This window comes from Scyliorhinus torazame, chromosome 4 (genome assembly GCF_047496885.1).
Source record: "Scyliorhinus torazame isolate Kashiwa2021f chromosome 4, sScyTor2.1, whole genome shotgun sequence".
NCBI classification, from domain to species: domain Eukaryota; kingdom Metazoa; phylum Chordata; class Chondrichthyes; order Carcharhiniformes; family Scyliorhinidae; genus Scyliorhinus; species Scyliorhinus torazame.
This window is the reverse complement of record NC_092710.1, coordinates 67,008,185-67,031,290: the sequence shown is the minus strand read 5'-3', so window position 1 is coordinate 67,031,290 and position 23,106 is coordinate 67,008,185. Positions and strand designations below refer to the sequence as shown.

The window sequence follows — 23,106 nt, the reverse complement described above, 5'->3', positions numbered from 1 at the left end:
TAAAGAACCCCAAAGTGTATCATGGAGTTCACCTGATCCACAATGTTTACTAGATTGTGGTATCGGGAGCACACGGCCCACTCTACAGGTGTGGTACAGCAGAAATGGAAAAGTATTTTTTAAAACAAAACAATGTTTATTCTATAAACTCAAGTTAACCTTTTTAAAACATACAGTGAGCATCTTAGCAACCATCAATACAAATACATCCCCCAAAGAACACAACACGAAGTAATCCTTAAGCTGTCCTTTTAACATCCATAAGACTTAATAAAGAACTTTTAACAGAAGCACACCAGGTTAAAGTCACTACTGAGAGCAGTTATTAGCTTTAAATCACCAAAGGATCAATTTACAGTCTTTAGATTACAGAGAGAGAGACTAATACCCCTTCTGGCTGTGACTGCAGCTATCCAGCTCTGATAATGAAACTAAAACACATCCTGCAGCAAACAGCCTAAAACAAAAGTAAAAAGCTGACAGGCAGCCCAACTCCACCCACACTCTGACACCACTGATAAACACCCATTTCTTAAAGGTACATTTCTGTAACACCCATTTTTTAAAGGTACTTGCACATGACAACAGGTACCGGGACCGGTACGATGTATCCAAGTATATTGAAGGAAGTGAGAGTAGAAATTCCAGGGGCACAGCCATAATCTTCCAGTCTTCTCTAGGCTTAGTGGAGATGCAGAGGACTGGAAAAGATCAAATGCCCGCTCTGTCTTTGTTCAAAAACTGTTGTCAGGATAGCCTCAGAAATTATAGGCTAATCTGTTTAACATCAGTAGTGGGCAGACTTGTAGAAGCAATTTTATGCGGGAAAGAATTAGCAGTCACATGGAAAAATGTGGATTGGTTAGGAAGATCCATCATGGATTTCTAAAGTGGAAATTGTGCTTAACTAACTTGCTGGAGTTTTTTGAGTAACAGAAAGGGTAATTGGAACAGGAATAGACAATTCAACCACTCGAGCCTGTCCTGCCATTCAATGAGATCATGGCTGATCTGTGACCTAACTCCATAAACCTGCCTTTGGCTCATATACCTTAATATTTTTGCTCAAGAAAAATCTGTCCGTCTATCTATCTCAGATTTAAAACTAACAATTGTTCTAGCTCCAACTGCTGTTTGTGAGAGAGAGTTCCAAACCTCTACCACCCTATTGCATGAAGAAGTGATTCCTAACATCTCTCCTGAATGGGCGGGCCCTAATTTTCAGACTTGCCCCCTAGTTTTAGAATGAATGTCCAACCAGTGGACATTCTTTATCTGTTATTATCTTGAAGATTTCAATCAGATCACCCTTTAACCGTCTAAATTGGAGCGAAAACAGGCCTAATTTGTGTAATTCCTCCTTGTAACTTAATCTCTGTAGTCCAGTTCTAATTTTTGTAAACGTACGTTGCACTCCCTCCAAGGCAAATATATCCTTCCTCAGGTGTGGTGTCCAGAACTGCAGACAGTACTCCAAGTGGGGTCTAACTAGGGTTTTGTCAAGCTGCAGCATAACGTTTGTGTCTTTATACTCCAATCCTCTCGATATAAAGGCTAGCATTTGTAGCCCCCTGGGATGGCCACTTACAACTAGGGACAGAGAAACTCGCAAAGCCTAGAGGGTAAAATGGACAAGCCAAGACTCAGGCAGGCTCAGAGCCTGAAAATGTATATTTGCAACCAAGAAGTCCAGATGGTGTCGAAACTCCGAACAATGAGCATTTTGATGGGCCGATTAGCATTGGATGGCCCATCTCCACCAGAACAAAGGACTGGTACGCGAGAGACCGGTACAGTCCCAGACATTTCGGCGCCACTCCCTTTTCCGGGGATGCGTAAACAAAGGGGTCAGTGACCGCTTGGGACACGCCCGGCCATCCAGATCCCCGCCCACTTATTGGTTAGGAATCGAACGGAGTGATCAGGGATCACCCAATTAGTGGGGTCCAAACAGAAGGACCGCCCAAAAGAGCGCAAAAACCCCCAAGTATAAGAAGAAGAGTTCGCCATATGTTCGCCCTCTCTTGGACCTGGTGCCCGGTCATGACCATCTCCAATTGCAGCAACACCAGAAGCAAGTCCAAGTTCAACGCTCGCTGCCAGACGGATGAGCCTAGCTGAGCAGCAGTTACTCCTTTGAACTCGATAGATCCAGAATCGAACAGCGGCCACTGTTTCTCTGACCTAAGCCGGGTGCCCGAAGTTAAGCACAGGTTGTCTTAGTCGAGAGGTGTAGTTAACTAGTAGTGTTTATATTGCGTGACTAATTGTGTGTAAATAAAGTACCCTTGACCTTGCACTAACAAACTGGTGTTTGGCTCTTTGATCGATAGCCGGTTGAACCTTATGGTGGTATCATTTGATACCTGGCGACTCTGAGCATTAGAACTTAGATATCAAAAGGAAGAAGGGCAAACCCACTGATTGCCATAATTGGAACAGAGCCATAGGAAAAGACAGAGGAAAAGAAACTCGCAACACATTCCATTGGCCTTTTTGATTATTTCCTTTTTTTGGTCCAAAATGTATAATCTGACACTTGCTCACATTGAATTCTACCTGACACAATTCTTCTGTCAATATCTCCTTGCAGTTTTATGCTATCATCTAGACCGTCTACAATGCTCTCCAACTCTGTATCATCAGTAAATTTGGATATATGACTTTCTACGCCATTATCCAAGTTGTTAATGAATAATTGAGGCCCCAACACAGATCCCTGTAGTGCACCATTAGTCACATCTGCCAATCAGAGTACTTATTGACTATGCCCACTCTGTTGCCTGCCACATAACCAATTTCCCAACAATGTCAATAATTTGCCCTCAACTCCATGGGCTTCCAGCTTAGTTAGGGCCGCACAGTAGCACAGTGGTTAACACTATTGCTTCACAGCGCCAGGGACCAGGGTTCGATTCCCTGCTTGGGTCACTGTCTGTGCAGAATCTGCATGCTCTCCCCATCTGCATGGGTTTCACCCGGGTGCTCCGGTTTCCTCCCACAAGTGCCGAAAGACGTGCTTGTTAGGTGAATTGGCCATTCTGAATTCCCCTTCAGTATACCTGAGCAGGTGCTAGAGTGTGGCGATGAGGGGATTTTCACAGTAACTTCATTGCAGTGTTAATGTAGGCCTACTTGCGACACTAATAAAGATTATCAAACTAGCAGTCTCTTATGGGGACTCTCTCAAATGCCTTCTGGATGTCCATATAAATAGCATCCATAGATATTCCCCTGTTCACTACCTTTGCTTCCTCTTCAAAGAATTCAATGAGAATTGACAGGCATGACCTTCCCTTCACCAATCACCAAGCATTGCGCTGGCCAAGGAGACACAGCCTGAGTGAGTGAGACACAGACAGAGTGAGAATTTGGTAATTTGGTGCAGTGAGGTAACCAGGAAAGGTAAGTGGTTAATCTAATTGTGCTGTTTTTCAGTTAAAAGTGCAGTGTAGATTAGTGTCTGATTGGCTGAAGCTGCCCCCACCCTAATTGCTGAGAGGCAGTTATCTGGCAGTCACCTGAGGCCTGTTAAGGGGCACAAAGGTACACATTGTATTCTTCTCTTTGAAGTTTTAGTGTGAGTCATCCTAAAGTCTGTATTAAAGACAGACAGAAAGCGCACTTAGTAAGCATTGCGCTGGTCAAGGAGACACAGCCTGAGTGAGTGAGACACAGACAGAGTGAGAATTTGGTAATTTGGTGCAGTGAGGTAGTTCGGTGAAGAGTGGGAGAAGGTGCTTTTTCCCGACTTTTGTTCTCTCTTTCTTCAGGCCTAATTTCGGGAGCCGTTCGGAGGAGGAGGAGCAGTCTCTGTGAGTATAAAAACCTAATGGTAACGTCCTGTTTTCCAGTTTTTTCCCCCAAAAGTGACGTCAGAGGGAAGCTGTGATCTGATTGGTTGATAGCAAATCTGCACCAAATTAAAAAAAAACACAGCTAAACTCGTAAACTTAAATTAAACTAATTACTTAATTAGTGATGGCTGGTCAGGTGATGTGCTTGAGCTGCTTGATGTGGGAGCTGGCAGATCCCATTGCGAGCTGCAGCGACCACATCTGCAGTAAGTGTTGGCTGCTCGAAGAGCTCCGGCTCAGAGTTGATGAGCTGGAGTCTGAGCTTCAAACTCAGGCACATTCGGGAGGGGGAGACTTACCTGGACACTGTGTTTCAGGAGGCAGTCACACCTGTCAGAGTAAGTAGTTTAAATCCTGCCAGTGGCCAGGGACAGCAGGGTGTGACTGCAAGTCAGGTAAAGGGAACCAGCAGTCAGGAACTCAGGAGCCTCAGCCCTTGACCCTGTCCAACAAGTATGAGGCACTTGCTCCCTGTGTGGATGGCGAACAGGGCTGCAGGAAGGATGAGTAAGCTGACCAAGGCACCATGGTTCAGCAGGCCATTCAAGGGGAGGGAGTAAATAGGCAAGTTGTAGTTGTAGGGGATTCTATTATCAGGGGGATAGATAGTATCCTTTGTGAGCAGGATAAAGAGTCCTGCATGGTATGTTGCCTGCCCGGTGCTAGGGTGCGGGATATCTCTGACCGGCTTGAAAGGATACTGGAGAGGGAGGGGGAGGATCCAGTTGTGGTCCATGTCGGTACCAACAACATAGGCAAGTCTAGAAAAGAGGACCTGTTTCGAGATTATAAAGAGCTAGGATTCAAATTTAAAAAACAGGTCCTCAAGGGTCATAATCTCTGGATTACTGCCCGAGCCACATGCAAATTGGCATAGGGAGGCAAGAATAAGTGAAGTTAACACGTGGCTGAAAGAGTGGTGTGGGAAAGAGGGGTTCCTTTTCATGGGACACTGGCATCAGTTTTGGTACAGGGGGGACCTATACCGTTGGGATGGTCTCCACCTGAACCGAGCTGGGACCAGTGTTCTGGCGAAAAGAGTAAATAGGGTGGTCAATAGGACTTTAAACTAGAGATTGGGGGGTGAAGGGAAAGTCAGGGAACCAAGAGGTGAAGTAATCAGTGGGAAGCGTAGCTGCTTAGGAATACAAAAAAGCACGAAAAGACAGAACTCAGGAGAGGTTACGATCGTCCCCATCCCACAAAATAAGACACAGTGTATGGAAAGCAATGGCTGACAAAGGAAGTTAAGGAATGCATCAAAGTAAAAGAGAAAGCCTATAATGTGGCAAAGAGTAGTGGGAAGTCAGAAGATTGGGAAGGCTACAAAAACAAACAGGATAACAAAGAGAGAAATAAGGAAGTGAGGATCAACTATGAAGGTAGGCTAGTAACATTAGGAATGATAATACATGTTTCTGTAAATACATTAAAAACAAACGGGAGGCAAAAGTAGACATTGGGCCGCTCCAAAATGACGCTGGTAATCTAGTGATGGGAGACAAGGAAATAGCTGAGGAACTAAATAAGTACTTTGCGTTAGTCTTCACAGTAGAAGACATGAGTAATATCCCAACATTTCAGGATAGTCAGGGGGCAGAGTTAAATATGGTAGCTATCACAAAGGAGAAAGTGCTAGAGAAACTAAGAGGTCTAAAAATTGATAAATCTCCGGGCCCAGATGAGATACATCCTAGAGTTCTAAAGGAGATAGCTGAAGAAATAGTGGAGGCGTTAGTCATGATCTTTCAAAAGTCACTGGAGTCAGGGAAAATCCCAGAGGATTGGAAAATCGCTGTTGTAGCCCCCCCTGTTCAAGAAGGGAACAAGGAAAAAGATGGAAAATTATAGGCCAATTAGCCTAACCTCGGTTGTTGGCAAGATTCTAGAATCCATTGTTGAGGATGAGATTTCTAAATTCTTGGAAGTGCAGGGTTGGATTAGGACAAGTCAGCATGGATTTAGTAAGGGGAGGTCGTGCCTGACAAACCTGTTAGAGTTCTTTGAAGAGATAAAAAATAGGTTGGACCAAGGAGAGCCAATGGATATTATCTATCTTGACTTCCAAAAGGCCTTTGATAAGGTGCCTCACAGGAGACTGCTGAGTAAAATAAGGGCCCATGGTATTCGAGGCAAGGTACTAACATGGATTGATGATTGGCTGTCAGGCAGAAGGCAGAGAGTTAGGATAAAAGGTTCTTTTTCGGAATGGCAACCGGTGACGAGTGGTGTCCCGCAGGGTTCAGTGTTGGGGCCACAGCTGTTCTCTTTATATATTAACGATCTAGATGACGGGACTGGGGGCATTCCGGCTAAGTTTGCCGATGATACAAAGATAGGTGGAGGGGCAGGTAGTATGGAGGAGGTGGGGAGGCTGCAGAAAGATTTAGACAGTTTAGGAGAGTGGTCCAAGAAATGGCTGATGAAATTCAACGTGGGCAAGTGCGAGGTCTTGTACTTTGGAGAAAAGAATAGAGGCATGGACTATTTTCTAAACGGTGACAAAATTCATACTGCTGAAGTGCAAAGGGACTTGGGAGTCCTAGTCCAGGATTCTCTAAAGGTAAACTTGCAGGTTGAGTCCGTAATTAAGAAAGCAAATGCAATGTTGTCATTTATCTCAAGAGGCTTGGAATATAAAAGCAGGGATGTACTTCTGATGCTTTATAAAGCATTAGTTAGGCCCCATTTAGAATACTGTGAGCAATGTTGGGCCCCTCACCTCAGGAAGGACATACTGGCACTGGAGCGGGTCCAGCGGAGATTCACACGGATGATCCCAGGAATGGTAGGCCTAACATACGATGAACGTCTGAGGATCCTGGGATTATATTCATTGGAGTTTAGGAGGTTGAGGGGAGATCTAATAGAAACTTACAAGATAATGAATGGCTTAGATAGGGTGGACGTAGGGAAGTTGTTTCCATTAGCAGGGGAGACTAGGACCCAGGGGCACAACCTTAGAATAAAAGGGAGTCACTTTAGAACAGAGATGAGGAGAAATTTCTTCAGCCAGAGAGTGGTGGTTCAGTGGAATTCATTGCCGCAGAGGGCGGTGGAGGCTAGGACGTTGAGTGTCTTTAAGACAGAAGTTGATAAATTCTTGATTTCTCGAGGAATTAAGGGCTATGGAGAGAGCAGGTAAATGGAGTTGAAATCAGCCATGATTGAATGGTGGAGTGGACCCGATGGGCCGAATGGCCTTACGTCCGCTCCTATGTCTTGTGGTCTTATAATCCATGCTGGTTCTCCATGATCGACCAAAACCTTTTGAGGTGTTCAGTTCTCCTATTCCTGATTTATAGACACCAGCAATTTCCCCACCACAGATATTAGGCTAACCGGTCTGTAGTTGCCCAGGTTTGCCCCTTCTTTCTTAAAAACTGGAGTGACGAGTGCAATTTTCCAATTCAGAGGGACTACTAATCGATGGAACTCTGAAGGATTATATTTACGGCATGTACAATGTGCTCCCCAACAGTCGTGTCCTGAGGATTTGTCACTCTTTAATTTCATCAATTTCCTATGTGCTGTACTTAGTTAATTATATTAAGTACTTGTCCTCCATCAATTATTACATTTTTTGGGACTTCCTGCGAGTTATTTTCCTTTTCAACTGTAAATACCGAGACAAAGTAATTGTTCAATATGTCTGTCATTTCTCTATTATCAATGACAATATCTCCATTTTCAGCTTTTAATTGGTCCACATTGATCTTAGTAAGAAGTCTTACAGCACTAGGTTAAAGTCCAACAGGTTTGTTTCGAATCACTAGCTTTCGGTGCGCAGCTACTTCATCAGCTGAGCGCAGCTCCACTCAGCTGATGAAGGAGCTGCGCTCCGAAAGCTAGTGATTCGAAGCAAACCTGTTGGACTTTAACCTGGTGTTGTCAGACGTCTCACAGTGCCCACCCCAGTCCAACGCCAGCATCTCCACTACATTGCTCTTGACCACCTGCTTTCCCTTTTCTCTAGCTATATAATGTCTTCCTATTGATTTTGTGTCCATTGCAAGGATCCGTTCATAATCCTTTTTAGTAGCTCTTATTCGTTGCTTTCTGACCTTCGCTGGTCTTTGTATCGAACACATTTGTGCAGAGCTGTGTTTTTTGCATTTTTGTAAACCCTTCCTTTTAGTTTCATGCCGTCCCTCACCTCTTTTCTTGTCCATGGCTATTTTTTTTATGAAGAGAGTTTTCCCTTCAGGGGCATATATTCGCTCTGTATCTTGTTAAACATTTCGTTAAATGTTCTTTTTTTCGAATAAATAATTTTATTAAAGGTATCTTATATATGTACATGAAAATCTCAGAAGACCAAACAATAATATGAACAGAAACCAATATCCCCGATACCAACACCCCGCCTTCCCATTTTACCACCCTTATCTTCCCCCCCCCCCCCCCCCCCCCCGCCCCCCCCCACAGCTGTTGACTCCTTAATTCACCTTGAAGAAATCAATGAACGGTTTACACCTACGTGTGCACCCCTCCTCCGAACGCTGCAAGGCAAACTTGACCTTCACTAAACGTATTAATTCTGCCAGGTCACTCACCCGTACACCACCCTTCGGCGGCTCTGAGTCCCGCCAGCACAAGATTCATCTCTGTGCTGTCAGGGAGACAAAGGCCAAGACATTGGCCCCCCTCCCTACGTGGACTCCCGGGTCTTCCGACACGCCAAATATCGCCACCTCCCGACTTGGGGCCACCCTCACACCCAGAATCTTGGACATCACGTCCGAGATCCCCGCCAGAACCCTCTCAACCCGGACAGGCCCAGAACATGTGGACATGATTAGCGGACCCCTCCGCACACAGCCCACACCTATCCTCCACCCTGCAAGAAACTAGCTTGTGGGCACCGATCCCTCGCAACAATCATGTGGGTCCTATGCACCACCTTGAATTGGATGAGGCTTAACTTCGCACATGATGAAGACGCATTCACCTTCTGCAGGGCCTCTTTCCACATCCCAGACCACATGTTCCCACCCAACTCCTCCCATTTGTGCTTGATCTCCTCCACTCCACCCATTGAAAGCACCCTCCATCAACTCATGTGGGCAGCACGGTAGCATAGTGGCTCGCAAAGTTGCTTCACAGCTCCAGGGTCCCAGGTTCGATTCCCAGCTTGGGTCACTGCCTGTGCGGAGTCTGCACATTCTCCCCATGTCTGCGTGGGTTTCATCCGGGTGCTCTGGTTTCCTTCCACAGTCCAAAGATGTGCAGGTTAGGTGGATTGACTATGCTAAATTGCCCTTAGCATCCCAAAAAAATGTTTGGTGCGGTTACTGGGTTATGGGAATGGGTTGGAAGTGTGGGCTTACGTGGAGTGCTCTTTCCAAGGGCCGGTGCAGACTCGATGGCCTCCTTCTGCACTGTAAATTCTATGATTCTATACACTCTCTGTATCTACCCAACACCCTCCCCTCTCCAATATCATCCTCTGACAACAGCTTGTCTTGCAACACCGGAGGTGGCAGCCCCGGGAAGGATGGCAACTCTCTCTTCATACAATCCCTCACCTGCAAGTACCTGAAATAATTCCCTTTGGGCAGCTCATACATTTCCTCCAACTTCTCCAAACCTGCAGACTTGTCCCCTATGAACAAGTTCCTAAAGTACTCTCGCCCCACCTGATGCCACCGCTGGAACCTCTCATCCAGCTGCACTGGCACAAACCAGTGATTGCCACATATCGGTGCCCACAATGATATGTCCTCTAACTCCAAAATGTTGCCTGCACTGTTCCACACCCGCATCGCTGAAATCACCAGTGGGCTCACCGTGTACCGGACCAGCGAGAACAGAAGGGGCGGCAACAATCCGTTCCCCTACATGATGCTGCCTCCGTCCGCCCCCACACTGACCCCTCCACCATTGCGATGTTCGCCACCCAATAATAATTCATCAAACTTGGCAATGCCAGCGCACCCCTCCCTTACCCCCTCTACAAAAACACCCTCCTCACCCAGGAATCTTCCTTGTCCAAACAAACCCAAAAACTATTCTAAAAAAGGGACAAAGATAGGGAGGTTCTGTCATACTAACAAGAGCCTGGGCAGCATTGTCATTTTAACCGTCTGCACGCGCCCAGCCAGTGACAGCGGCAGCACATCCCACCTCTTGAAATCCGCCTTTATTCCTCCACCAGCAGCGGCAACTTCAATTTATGTAGCTGCGCCCAACTCCGCACAACCTGGATTCCTATCGAAAACTTGCCATGTACAATGTATACCCTGAAAACTGACCAAATTCCCTCAAGATCTCCATGATCCTTTCAAAATTGCCCACCGTGTCTGAGATATACAATAAAAGATCGTCTGCATACAACAAGACTCTGTATGAAGCACCCACCTCTCCGTTCAATACATTTCCAACCCCTCAATGCCATTGCCAGCAGCTCTATCGCCAATACGAAAAGCAACGGGGAATGCAGGCACCCCTGCTTCGTCCCCTGATGCAATCCGAAGTATCCCAAACTCGTCCTGTTCACCCGGACACACTCCATCGACGTCCTGGATAGTATCTGAACCCACTCCACGAACTCCTGGCCAAACCTGAGTTGACCCAGCACCTCCAACATATACGCCCAGTCCACCCGATTGAAAGCCTTCTCCGCATCCATTGCCATTATTATTATTACCCTTCCGAGGGCATTATAACAACATTAAGCAGTCTATGCGCATTTGCCGATAACTGCCACCCCTTCACAAATCCTGTTTGGTCCTCCCCTATCTCCTCACGTATGAAATTCACTATCCGTGATGCTAACACCTTTGTTAAAAACTTTGCATCAACATTAAGCAACGATATCGGACGGTACGACCCACACTGCTCTGGGTCCTTATCTTTCTTAAAAATCAGTGAAATGGACACTGCAACAATGTGGGGGGAGCTCTCCCCTATCCCTCGTTTCATGTACATCCTCACTAATCAGGGCCCCCAAATCCACACCAAACCTCTTGTAAACTCCACCGGGAACCCTTCAGACCCAGGGCCTTTCCTGCCTATTGATCCACTATCAATTACGACGAGACGAGAGTAGAATGTAATCGAGGCTTTATTACACAGATGTGTGGCCTTTTACAGCAGCTGATGAAATGGCTGCTGTTCGGAGAGCACACACATTTATACTCCGCCTACTGTGCGGAGCCAGCAAGCATGGATCTACCCCTGTACCTGTAGTACAGGGGCCTTACCGTAATACCCATATATACAATATAATACAACAGTGGTGACTACCACACTTACATCGCATCAACGGCATTCATCACACCAATGCCTTAGCCCGATTGGGGCCCCCAGTCCCTGCACCCCCTGCTCCTCCACCCTAGGGTCCAACCTAGGGAACTGCAACCTGTCCAGGAACCGTCTCCTCTGAACAGAGACACTGTTCCCCCTCATAAAAGGATCAAGAATGAGCGGGCACAGATTTAAGGTGATATTTTCAAAAGATGCAAATTTGATGTGAGAAAAACTTTTTCACACAGAGTGGTTAAGGTTTGGAATGCACTGTCTGAAATGTGGTGTCGACAGATTCAATTGAAGCATTCAAGAGGGCATTAGAAGATTATTTGAATAGAAATAATCTGCAAGGGTACGGGGAAAAGGCAGCGGAATGGCACCAAGCCACAATACTCGTTTGGAGAGCCGGTGCAAACCCGATGAACCAAATGGCCGCCTCCTACATCATCACAATTCTGCGATTCATCTTTTTGGTGAGATTTGAAGACCTGCCTCCCAATCCCACAAACTATTCCACAAATCAATGTTGTTGGACCCCTTCACCGTTTCATTACCTGATTTATAAGATTCAACATTAATGGTAAATGTTCTCACCGCCTATATTGTCCCGAAATCAGATTCTGATACCAGAAGAAATATTGAAATTGAAGTACAAACACCCAGGACTGGTCTACATTCAAACAAGGAAACTGTCACAACTGATGGAGATCACAGGAATCACATCCAGATGTATATTGCATATGTGGCTAGAGATATTCATAAACTAATATAATTTAATATCTAAACACATCAAATCAAAAATATTAAACCATATTTGTAAATAAAAATTGAGTAATACTGTCTGACCCTATAAAAATGAATGGAGGCCTATTTAATTCATCAATTATCATCTGTACCACCCCTTCCCTCAAAATATTCTTTGCTTTGGGATTAAGTCTCGTTTCCCCATGCACTGTGTATGTAAATCTTATCAATGAATGCTCCCCATTCACAGTCTGGGCCAACTGAACCCCATTTAGAGCTGGATTGTGGAGATTAGTGGGATTGACTGGACAGATGTGTGTGCTGCCACTGATGTGGAGAATTGGATCACAACACAATGGAAATGCTGAATTCCAGAGTTACCAGCTGTGGTACTGACAGAGGAGGGACTGAAATCATGCTGACAAGGCAATTTTCTCCTTCTCAGTTCAATATTCCAACTCTTCCATTAATATTACATTTATTACAGAGCAGCAAAATCTGAAAACATTGTCACCACCATGGCTGACGGTCCAAACAGGGGAGAAGATCAAACATCTTCAATAAAAGTGACAATGGACCCAGGTTTGTTCACAATGTTTTTAAATATGTTCCTGTCCAGAGAGATAGGCTTAATCTTGAGCAAGAACTTACAGCTCACACAGGAAGGATATCAGGAACTGGTTAGAAAAAAAAGTAGGTGACCATCTACAGGATCATCACAATTACAGGTTGATGAAGCCTCTGAGTACTGGAACTGTTCAATGGATACCTGGTATTGGGGACTGTCAGGTGGATCGAGATGATGGCCTGAGTATTTAGGATGGCGTGGTTTCGCTTTTCATCATCCAAACAGTTGATAGGTCACACATTCCTGTCAGCTCTGACTACCATGTAGCCATTTAATGCTCGAATGAGCATGAGTTGGCGGCAGGTGGGTCTTCTATCCCTCACTTGGGAGGAATTGACCATCAGCTCTAGCTCTCTCGTCCCTGAAGCGACAGGAGCTGGGAGTGCTTCAGCATGCTACATCCTAATTTTTGGGACCGGATGGCAAGGTAGATATTGGCATTCCCAGGGCAGGGAGGTCCAACAGCCACCAGACCTTGGGTCTGAAGTCAGAAGATGGCTTTTGAGGGAGGTGTTCCCACCCTATCACACTCACTTTCCTGCCTGAACCTTTGGTTTCCCCCAAGGTAGGTAAATTCCTCAGCCAGCCTAAAGATTGAGGCTGGGTGGGAAACGCCCAAAAAGAGGCCAATGATTGGCCACGTAAGGGCCTCAATTGGGGCGAGGGCAGCCAAGAACCCAGAGGGAACCATTCCTTTAATTTCTCGTACCTCACCACCTGAAACTCCAATTCCAGGGAGCGTGAACTTCAGGCCAATGTCTCAGACTGTTGCACAACAGCAATACAACAGCGGGAAGTACCATGAGTATGGTGGAGGCTGAGAGGCAGGTGGTGCACAGGAATAAGTGAATGATAGTGGGGGAGATTCAAAAGTCAAAGTATCAAACCGATTTTTCTACAGCCCGAGAAGTCATGAATGGCAAGATCCCTCCCTGGTGCCAGAGGGAAGAAGATTCTAGAATTTGTGCTTAAAGCGGAATTAGTAATCATGATTTTTTTGAAGCTTATAGATCTGCCTGCAATAAATAGTATTAAATCTGCAGGTTGCGTGCTCCTGAACCTGACTAGTAAACAAATCTTCAAAGTGGTAATAGCTGGGTTGTTTGAGGAGGGAGATACGAGGCAGGTCAATGTGTGAGTGGAAGGCTGGAGCAGGAGATAAAGTTTCACATTCTTGAGAGACTAGAATGAGCTCATGGGGAAGAGAAAGGAGAGCCATGATCAGATTTCACCAATGGTTTTAGAACAAAAGTAAATTGAGCAAAGGGGAGGGTATCAAATGTGGAGTGAAGAATAAGTAGATCTGAAACTGGAGAGCGGAGTTAATAAAACATTTGGAGCTCAAATTGTTCGGTAGGAAGTTTCATTTTTTTTACCTTGCGATGGTGAAAGCATGTGATATATTTTGATGATGGGAAGGTGTGTGACTTCGAGAGGAACCTATAATCCTTCTGCCATTGCCCTTTTCAGGGGGAGGGGGGTGATGTGTTAATTACAAGGCTGGTGTGGGGGAATCCAACACTGCAGCTCTAGGTTGTTCTGCGGGAGGCACTACGGAGATTAGAGGTTGCAATTCGCTGTTGTGCGGTAGCTAGGGCAGGGGCCGAGGATTAAACACCTGCCATGCTTGGGGCTCCAGCCGAAATGTAGAGAGTGGCAGGAAGGTTTGTCTATGCAAGCATGAAAGATGGCTGGAAGTGATTTTTTTTTGTTTAGCAAATAGCCAACCATGGAGCCAAGATTATGATGTGAAACGTTGTCTGAGTGGTTGTGTGGTTCAAAAACCTGACCATCGGACCTGTGAGGGGCATGAGTGGCATGAAAGTGAGCTGATGTGACAACTTAGGAGCTGAAGATTACCAGCTCCATGCAGTTGGAGCTCAGAGAAGTCCAAGGAGAGGTTGATATCTTTGTGCTTGAAAATGAAATGAAAATCGCTTATTGTCACAAGTAGGCTTCAAATGAAGTTACTGTGAAAAGCCCCTAGTCACCACATTCTGGTGCCTGTTCGGGGAGGCTGGTGCTTGTCGAGAACTGGGCTTTGAGGTGCCCTGGGACCAGTAACAGCTGAGTGAAACAAAGTGTCGTCTGCTATGTGAAGGATAATTGTTGGCAGCAGTGTGTCTGAGCAATTGGGATCTTGCCTGTGGTTAAACACTGGCTTGACCAACACAATGGGACATATTATCAGATGTAGGCCTGCTCAGCTGGACAAGAAGACCAAGAATGCAGGGATCTGGATCATAACACAATACTTAGATTCCCATAGGACGCTGAGGAAACTGTTGTCATAATGTTTTGAGGAGACAAAAACCGATATTTGTGGATTCCAGTATTGCAAAGCATTCAAGGACACAAATATATTCCCCAAAATTTATAAAGCATTGAAGGACACAAATATATTCCCAAAAGTTTATATTTAAGATTGAATCTACATATATACACTTAAGGAATAGTATGGGACTGAACATTCCTTAAATAAAAACAGAAAGTCAGTGACGTTTTAAATCTTCATTTGTATTCACAGATTCGAACTCCACAATTACTGAGATTTTGACAGAGTGTGACGATTATCAGCTGTATCAGTTAACAAACTTTTACCAGGACAGACTAGAACAGGCGATTGAAGAAGGGGTGGATGGAGTCAGCTCACTGTTAACATATGAGTGGATTTTCAGTGGAAAAGAACACCGGGTAAGTAAGGAAGAACACAGAATGACTTTAAATTATCTTTATATCAAAAAACAGACGGAATAATAAGATGTAGAAAACAAACAAAAAAAATGTCTATCTGTATTGCTTTCTAACTTTTTGGCAGTCTGACAGCTGTAGTGATATTAATGTTATCGACTAATCATTGGGTGCGATTCTCCCAAAAGGGAAGAAAGTCCCTGACCGAGCATGTTTAGCCGCGTGTTTCCTGGCGCTCGCAGTGCCCAGAAACACATGGCTATTAAATGCAATTCGCATTGGGTTCAAGGCCTGAACAGGGAACACGCAGCCAAGGCTGCACATAGCCCCATTTTCTATACTGAAGAGTTCCGCTCGCCGGAACTCCCAGTGTTGGCATCCCGATCTCCAAGGGCCCCTAAACGATCCGTGACCTCCCCAGCCTGAATGCATCTTGGGAAGGTCCCGGGCCCACCCACGCCGAGCTCTCCTGGCCCGATCTCGTGCGTGCAAAAAATGCTACCTTGGCACCTGGCAGTGCCTCCTGGGCACCATGGCACTGCCAGGGTGTCAATTTGGCGCTGTCGCAGTGCCCAGGTGGCACCAGCAGTGCCAGGGCACCACCCTGCCCAAAGGACATAGAGCTGGGGACCTTCAATCCCCTGGGAGACCCTCACGAGCGTCGTTCCATCTGGTTCCCGTTTGTGGGGACCAGTGCTGAACAGTGCTCGCCCAAGGTATCTGAGGCGAAGGGATGAATCCCAAAGCCTCAGGTATCTTGGGAATTTGCACATTAGAGTGAGGCTAGCTGCTGCTTTAGAGTTTCAAAGAATGAGAGGTGATCTTATTAAAACCTACAAGATACTTAAAGGGATAGACAGGGTCGATGCAGTTAAGAGGTTCCCCCTGGTTGGGGACTCGAGAATCAGGGGACACAATTTCAAAATAAGGGGGAAGCCACGGTAGCACAGTGGTTAGCACTGTTGATTCACAGCGCCAGGGTCGCAGGTTCGATTCCCGGCTTGGGTCACTGTCTGTACGCAGTCTGCACGTTCCACCTGTGTCTGCATGGGTTTCCTCCGGATGCTCCAGTTTCCTCCCACTAATCCCGAAAGATCTGATGTTAGGTAATTTGGACATTTCTGAATTCTCCCTCCATGCACCCAAACAGATGCCAGAATGTGGCAACTAGGGGCTTTTCACAGTAACTTCATTGCAGTGTTAATGTAAGCCTACTTGTGACAATAAAGATTATTATTATTATTAAGCCACCGAGGACCAAGATAAGGATAATTTTTGGACTCTAAGGGATGAAATGAAATGAAAATCGCTTGTTGTCACAAGTAGGCTTCAAATGAAGTTACTGTGAAAAGCCCCTAGTCGCCACATCCCGGCGCCTGTTCGGGGAGGCTGTTACGGGAATTGAACCGTGCTGCTTGTCTGCCTTGGTCTGCTTTCAAAGCCAGTGATTTAACCCTGTGCTAAACAGCCTCCAGATGTGATAGCGAAATCATGGCATTAGTTTAAAGTAAATATTGACAGATTCCGAAATGCAAATTGTATAATGGGATATGAGAAAGTGTGGTGAAAAGGCATCCAAGTAGATAATTAACCATAATAACATTGAATGGCAGAGCAGGCTGTAATATTCGCTCTAATATGCAGATTTGCCAAGAACTGATCCCACCCACAATGGGTACAAGAGCATGGTAGATCCTGGGAGCGGGGTGTCCTGACTGTCATTGGCCACGCTGTGCCGCGGCGAGTTGCTTTTCCAGAGCAGCGTGGCCATTGGATCATGGCCATTGCGTCATGAATACATAAAATGTCTTTCCTTCAGTTGTCTGTGAACCAAGAATTTGTGTGTGTGTTCATGTGCAGCTCCCTTTTAATTTGTGTAATTTAATTCTTAAAAAAGTAGACAAGCTGTAGTTTTTATCAAGAATCGCCATTGGGTGCCAGTGGGATCTTGCGGTTGATGCACGATCAATTAAACTCAAAGACGAGGTTGTAACATAACTGAAGGCTTTAATAGACTTGGTCTGTTCCCCAGCAGCTTCGGTACAGAATGAGGGCTGCTGGGACGGCACCAGTTCTTATACCCCGCCTGTCAGGGCGGAGCTACATACCAAACGGATGGTAAACTCCTAGGTTTACCCAATGGTCTACAGCCTTTCGGGTACTGCAATACCTGATAATACCACATTCGCCCTCTGTTAAAAAAGAGTCCGGCGGGTTGGTGGCCAGTGGTTACAATTGCATTTAACATGGTATGATCAGATATGGAGGTACTGTGATACCTCCTTACAGGGTTGTCGAGAATATTTACAAGCGTGGAAGATATCTACAGTCAGTGTTCATTTACAGTTACAGTGAAGCAATCAGTCGGTCGGGTGGCCTGGTCGTCCTCCTGGATCGTCTGAGCCTCGGTGGTGATTCTGGTGGGGGTCCGGGCATCTGCGACTCCGGGAGCGTGGCCTCGGCCTCCATGGCAGCTTCGTCACCCCTAGACAGCGCTGATGGGGCAAACGGTTGACACGAGAGGGGGGCGCCTGTAGGGGGCGTCGGTGGGTGGGATGGCCTAGGTAGGAGCGGTGGGAGGACTGACCCTCCAGTGAGGGTCAGTCCTCCCACCTGACTTCCTGCCAGCGGGAGACGGGGAGAGTCCTGGACTGTAGGGCCAGTAGAACGGTCTTCCAGACCGTTCCGTTCTCCCTCTCTACCTGCCCTTTTCCCAGGGGGTTGTAACTGGTCGTCCTGTTTGAGGCGATGCCCTTGCTGAACAGGAATTGACGCAGTTAGTCACTCATAAAGGAGGACCCCTTTTCACTGTGTATGTACGCGGGGAACCCGAACAGTGTAAAGATACCCTGGAGGGCCTTGATGAGAGTGTTTGCGGTCATGTCGGGGCAGGAATAGCGAATGGGAACCGGGAGTACTCGTCAATCACGTTCAGGAAATACATGTTGCGGTCGGTGGAGGGGACGGGGCCTTTGAAGTCCATACTGAGGCGTTCAAAGGGACGGGAAGCATTTATCAGGTGCGCCCTCTCTGGCCGGTAGAAGTGCGGTTTGCACTCCGCGCAGATTTGGCAGTCCCTGGTGACTGTCCTGATCTCCTCGATGGAGTAGGGCAGGTTGCAGGTCTTAATGAAGTGGAAAAAACGAGTGACCCCCGGGTGGCAGAGGTCCTCGTGGTGGGCTCGGAGGCGGTCCACTTGTGCGGTGGCACATGTGCCGCGGGACAGGGCATCGGAAGTCTCTTTTAGCTTCCCAGGACGGTACAAGATCTCGTAGTTGTAGGTGGAGAGTTCTATCCTCCACCGTAAGATCTTGTTTATCTTGCCCCGCTGTGCATTATCAAACATGAACGCCACCGACTGTTGGTCAGTGAGGAGAGTGAATCTCCTGCTGGCCAGGTTATGCCGCCAATGTCGCACAGCTTCTACTATGGCTTGCTCCACTTTTTCAACCGAGGAGTGGCGAATTTCGGAAGCATGTAGGGTACGGGAGAAGAAGGCCACGGGTCTGCCTGCTTGGTTGAGGTTGGCGGCCAGAGCTACGTCGGACGCATCACTCTCGACCTGGAAGGGGAGGGACTCGTCGATGGCGCGCATCGTGGCCTTTGCAATGTCTGCTTTGATGCGGCAGAAGGCCTGGCGGGCCTCCGTCGACGGGGAAGGTTGTGGACTGGATTAGGGGTCGGGCTTTGTCTGCGTAGTTGGGGACTCACTGTGCGTAATAACTGAAAAACCCGAGGCAGCGCTTCAGGGCCTTGGGGCAGTGAGGGAGGGGGAACTCCATAAGGGGGCGCATGCATTCAGGGTCGGGGCCTATAACTCCATTTCGCACTACGTAGCCGAGAATGGCTAGGCGATTGGTGCTAAATACGCATTTATCCTTATTATACGTGAAGTTAAGGATTTTCGCGGTCTGGAGAAATTTCCGGAGGTTGGTGTCATGGTCCTGCTGGTCATGGCCACAGATGGTGACGGTATCCAGATACGGGAACGTTGCGCGTAAGCCGTATCGGTCAACCATTCGGTTCATCTCGCGTTGGAAGACCGAGACCCCATTAGTGACACCAAAGGGAACCCTTAAAAATTGGTAGAGCCGCCCATCTGCTTTGAAGGCAGTGTATTAGCGGTCACTAGTACGGAGGGGTAGCTGATGGTAAGCGGACTTGAGATCCACCGTGGAGAAGACCTTGTATTGCGCGATCCTGTTCACCAGGTCGGATATGAGGGGGAGAGGGTACGCATCCAGCTGCGTAAACCTGTTGATGGTCTGACTGTAGTCAATGATCATCCTATGTTTCTCCCCAGTCTTCACCACCACTACTTGAGCTCTCCAGGGACTGTTGCTAGCTTCAATGACCCCTTCCCTCAGTAGCCTTTGGACCTCTGACCTGATGAAGGTCCGGTCCTGGGCACTGTACCGTCTGCTCCTGGTGGCGATGGGTTTGCAATCCGGGGTGAGGTTCGCAAACAGAGAAGGCGGGTCGACCTTAAGAGTCGCGAGGCCGCAGACAGTAAGGGGGGGTATAGGGCCGCCAAATTTAAAGGTCAGGCTTTGCAAGTTACATTGGAAGTCCAACCCCAGGAGTGTAGCCGCACAGAGGTGCGGCAGGACATAAAGGCGGAAATTGTTGAATTTCCTGCCTTGGACAGTGAGGTTTGCTAGGCAGAACCCCTTTATCTCCACCGAGTGTGACCCGGAGGCCAGGGAGGTTCTTTGGTTTACAGGGTGGGTAACAAGTGAACAGCGCCTTACCATGTCGGGATGTGTAAAGCTCTCCGTGCTCCCAGAGTCGATCAGGCAAAATGTCTCGTGGCCGTTGATGAACACCGTCGTCGTTGCAGTCGTGAGTGTCCGAGGTCGATTTTGGTCCAGCGTCACCGAGGCCAGATGGAGCAGTTGCGGGTTGTGATCGGGCAGCGTGTAGTCGGCTGTGCTGGGGGCCTGGGACCCCATCCAAGATGGCGTCTCCCATAGTGGTCGGGGATGGACAAAATGGCGGCGCCCATCCGCCCAGCATGGTGTCCGAGGGGCAAGATGGCCACATCCGTGGGTCGGACGTGGCCCTAGGATAGGGGGGTGGCGGTGAGTGCTGGCCGCCTGGGGCCCGAGGGGAAGATTGCCGCGGCGGTCCGTAGTCGCTGGAGACCGCAGCCACGGCTCGTGCTTGGCAGACCCCCACAAAATGGCCCTTCTTGCCGCACCCTTTGCAGGTGGAGGTGCGGGCAGCGCGTGTGGGGATGCTTCGCCTGCCCGCAGAAGAAACAGCCGTGCCCGACGGAGTTAGCTGCTGTCTTACAGCACAGGCCTGCGGGGACATGGGGAAGGTCAGTGGGGCTGCCGCTGCAGGATGCCACGCAGCCCAGGGGGCCGCCGCGCGGTCAGGCGCATAGGACTGGGCGTTTCTGGAGGCAACATCCATGGGCCCTGCTAGGGCCCGTGCCTCTCTAAGTCCCAGGGTGTCCTTTTCTAAGAGTCTTTGGCGGATCTCTGAGGAGCTCATACCTGCTACGAAGGCATCCCAATTAGAAGTTCGGTTTGCTCGCTGCCCGAAACTTGCGGGCAGCCACAGTTTCTGCCCAGCACCAGTAGCGCACGGTAGAACTCCTCCAATGATTCCCCGGGGCTTTGCCGTCTAGTTGCAAGCAGGTGACGTGCGTAGACCTGGTTTATAGGGCGTATATAATGTCCCTTTAACAGTTCGATCGCAGCATCATAGTCCTCCGCCTCCTCGATGAGGGTGAAGATTCCAGGGCTTACTCTCGAGTGCAGGAGGTGCAGTTTCTGTTCTCCTGAGGGGGTGCCTCCGGCCGTCTCGAGGTAGCCTTTAAAACACGGCAGCCAGTGCTTAAATATCGCCGCCGAGTTCTCTGCATGGGGGCTGAGTTGTAGACACTCCGGCTTCATTCGGAGATCCATTCTTTCAGCTTAAGAGTAGTCTATTAAATTGATGCACGATCAATTAAACTCAAAGACGAGGTTGTAACATAACTGAAGGCTTTAATGGACTAGATCTGTCCCCCAGCAGCTTCGGTACAGAATGAGGGCTGCTGGGACGGCACCAGTTCTTATACCCCGCCTGTCAGGGCGGAGCTACATACCAAACGGCCAGTGGTAAACTCCTAGGTTTACCCAATGGTCTACAGCCTCTCGGGTACTACAATACCTGATAATACCACACCAGTCTCATGAAAGTCAATGGCGATTTGCATGGTGCTCCCCTCCTGCTGCCAGGAATGATTCTGGCAGGACTGGAAAATCCCGCCCGAGATTTCAAACAGGTCTCTGTGAAACATTGTTTCAGGCCAACTTAATTGAGCCCCTTTATTCCAAAGTGAAGGGGTTGAAACCTGAAGAGAGATTCAGCAGCTACAATGGCTTATGTTCTTCCTGAGCATGTTACACGTGTCATATGTTATATCCAAAGCTAATCAAATGCTGCATAGCAAAAAAAGTTATTTTCTGAAACAAACCTATCTGGTTTGCCACTCGCACAGGTACACACGCACAGACACACAGACCCCCATGCACAGGTATACACACCTCCCACACACAAGGCCACATGTCACGTGCCCACATGCTGACACGTCCACCACCACTACTCAAGCTCACTTCATGTTCCTTCTTTCTATGTCTCTGTTTTAGACAGGGAGGAAATGGTGTCCCAAATGTAAGGTGTGGTGTCCCAGGATGGCAGGAATGTGATTGTTGAGTTTTTTTCAGAAATAATCATTAATAAAATTTCAGTAGGAGTAAGTGAACTAATATTAGGAGCATGAAAATAGAGCAGTCCTAGACGGAAAAAAAGAATTGTTGAGACAAAATAGAAACCAAATTCTAAATGACAGAATTTTTTAAAATTTAGATCCAGAATGAGCAGCTGAGACCAATTTCTGCACCATATGGGAAATTTCAAACATGTCATATGTCACAGCGTATCAACTCTTTGAGCTCGATGTCAGGATTTCTGAACTTGAGGGGCAGCTAAATTCACTGTGGAACTTCAGAGATGAGAGTTTCATAGACCACGGATTCTCCGCCGTTGGGAAGCTCCGTTTTGCCGGTAGCCTGGGGGTTTCCCAACGGCTTGGGGTTGCCCCACAATGGGAAACCCCATTGCCCAGCCAGCGAAACGGAACATCCTGCCGGCGTGCTGAACCAGAAATTTGGCGGGACGGATAATCCAGCCCATGTCCAGGAGATGGTTCTGAAAGTTCAATATGTTCGATGGGTGGCCATCTGGCAGTGTAGGAAGAGGCGGGAAGTACAGGAGCTTTCAGGGTGTGCACTCTCAAGTCAGTGCTCAGCTTTGGAGACTGATGGGAGGAGCACAGTCAAAGCCAAAGCAGCAGTGGGCAAGGCATTGTTCATGGGGAGCAGCAGAGAGTCAAACAGAGATTTCTTAAATGGTAAGAGATTAGAAAATGTTGATGTATCAATGGTCCTGGCTGACCTCATCAGTAAGTCACTGAAAGGTTTCGTGCAGGTGCAGCAGGCAGTTAGTTTAATTGAATGCCTTATCACAAGCCTTTATTGCAAGAGGATTTTGAGTACAGAAGTAGAGAAGTCTTCTTCAGTTGTATAAAATCTTGCTCAGACTGCACCTGTGCAGAAAGGGACCAGTTTTGGTCCCTTTACCCTCGGAAGATAGTATCACCACAGAGGAAGTGCAGCGAAGGTTCACCAGACTTGTTCCCAGAGTGGCAGGAGGGTCCTATAAAGTGAGTTTGGGGAAAGTGGGCCTGTATTTTCTCCAGTTTCAAAGAATGAGAGGTGATCTCCTTAAAACCTACAAGGTACTTAAAGGGATGGACAGGGTAGATGCAGTTAGGAAGTTCCCCCTGGTTGGGGATTCGACAATTGGGGACACAATTTCAAAATAAAGGGAAAGCCACCGAGGACCAAGATAAGGATAATTTTCTGACTCTAAGGGCTGTGA

General features: G+C 47.5%; 1 protein-coding gene across 2 annotated transcripts in view; it reads left to right on the top strand.

Annotated features, from left to right (window-relative positions):
• LOC140410278 (NACHT, LRR and PYD domains-containing protein 3-like) overlaps window positions 1-23,106 on the top strand; it is a 169,051-nt gene that overhangs the window by 50,932 nt on the left and 95,013 nt on the right. For both annotated transcript variants that reach the window (XM_072498239.1, XM_072498240.1), the window contains 3 exons: window positions 3,774-3,815; window positions 12,340-12,434; window positions 15,008-15,174. In XM_072498239.1, the coding sequence (XP_072354340.1) occupies window positions 12,371-12,434; window positions 15,008-15,174 (231 nt within the window). In that variant the 5' untranslated portion in view covers window positions 3,774-3,815; window positions 12,340-12,370. The remainder of the gene's footprint in view (window positions 1-3,773; window positions 3,816-12,339; window positions 12,435-15,007; window positions 15,175-23,106) is intronic.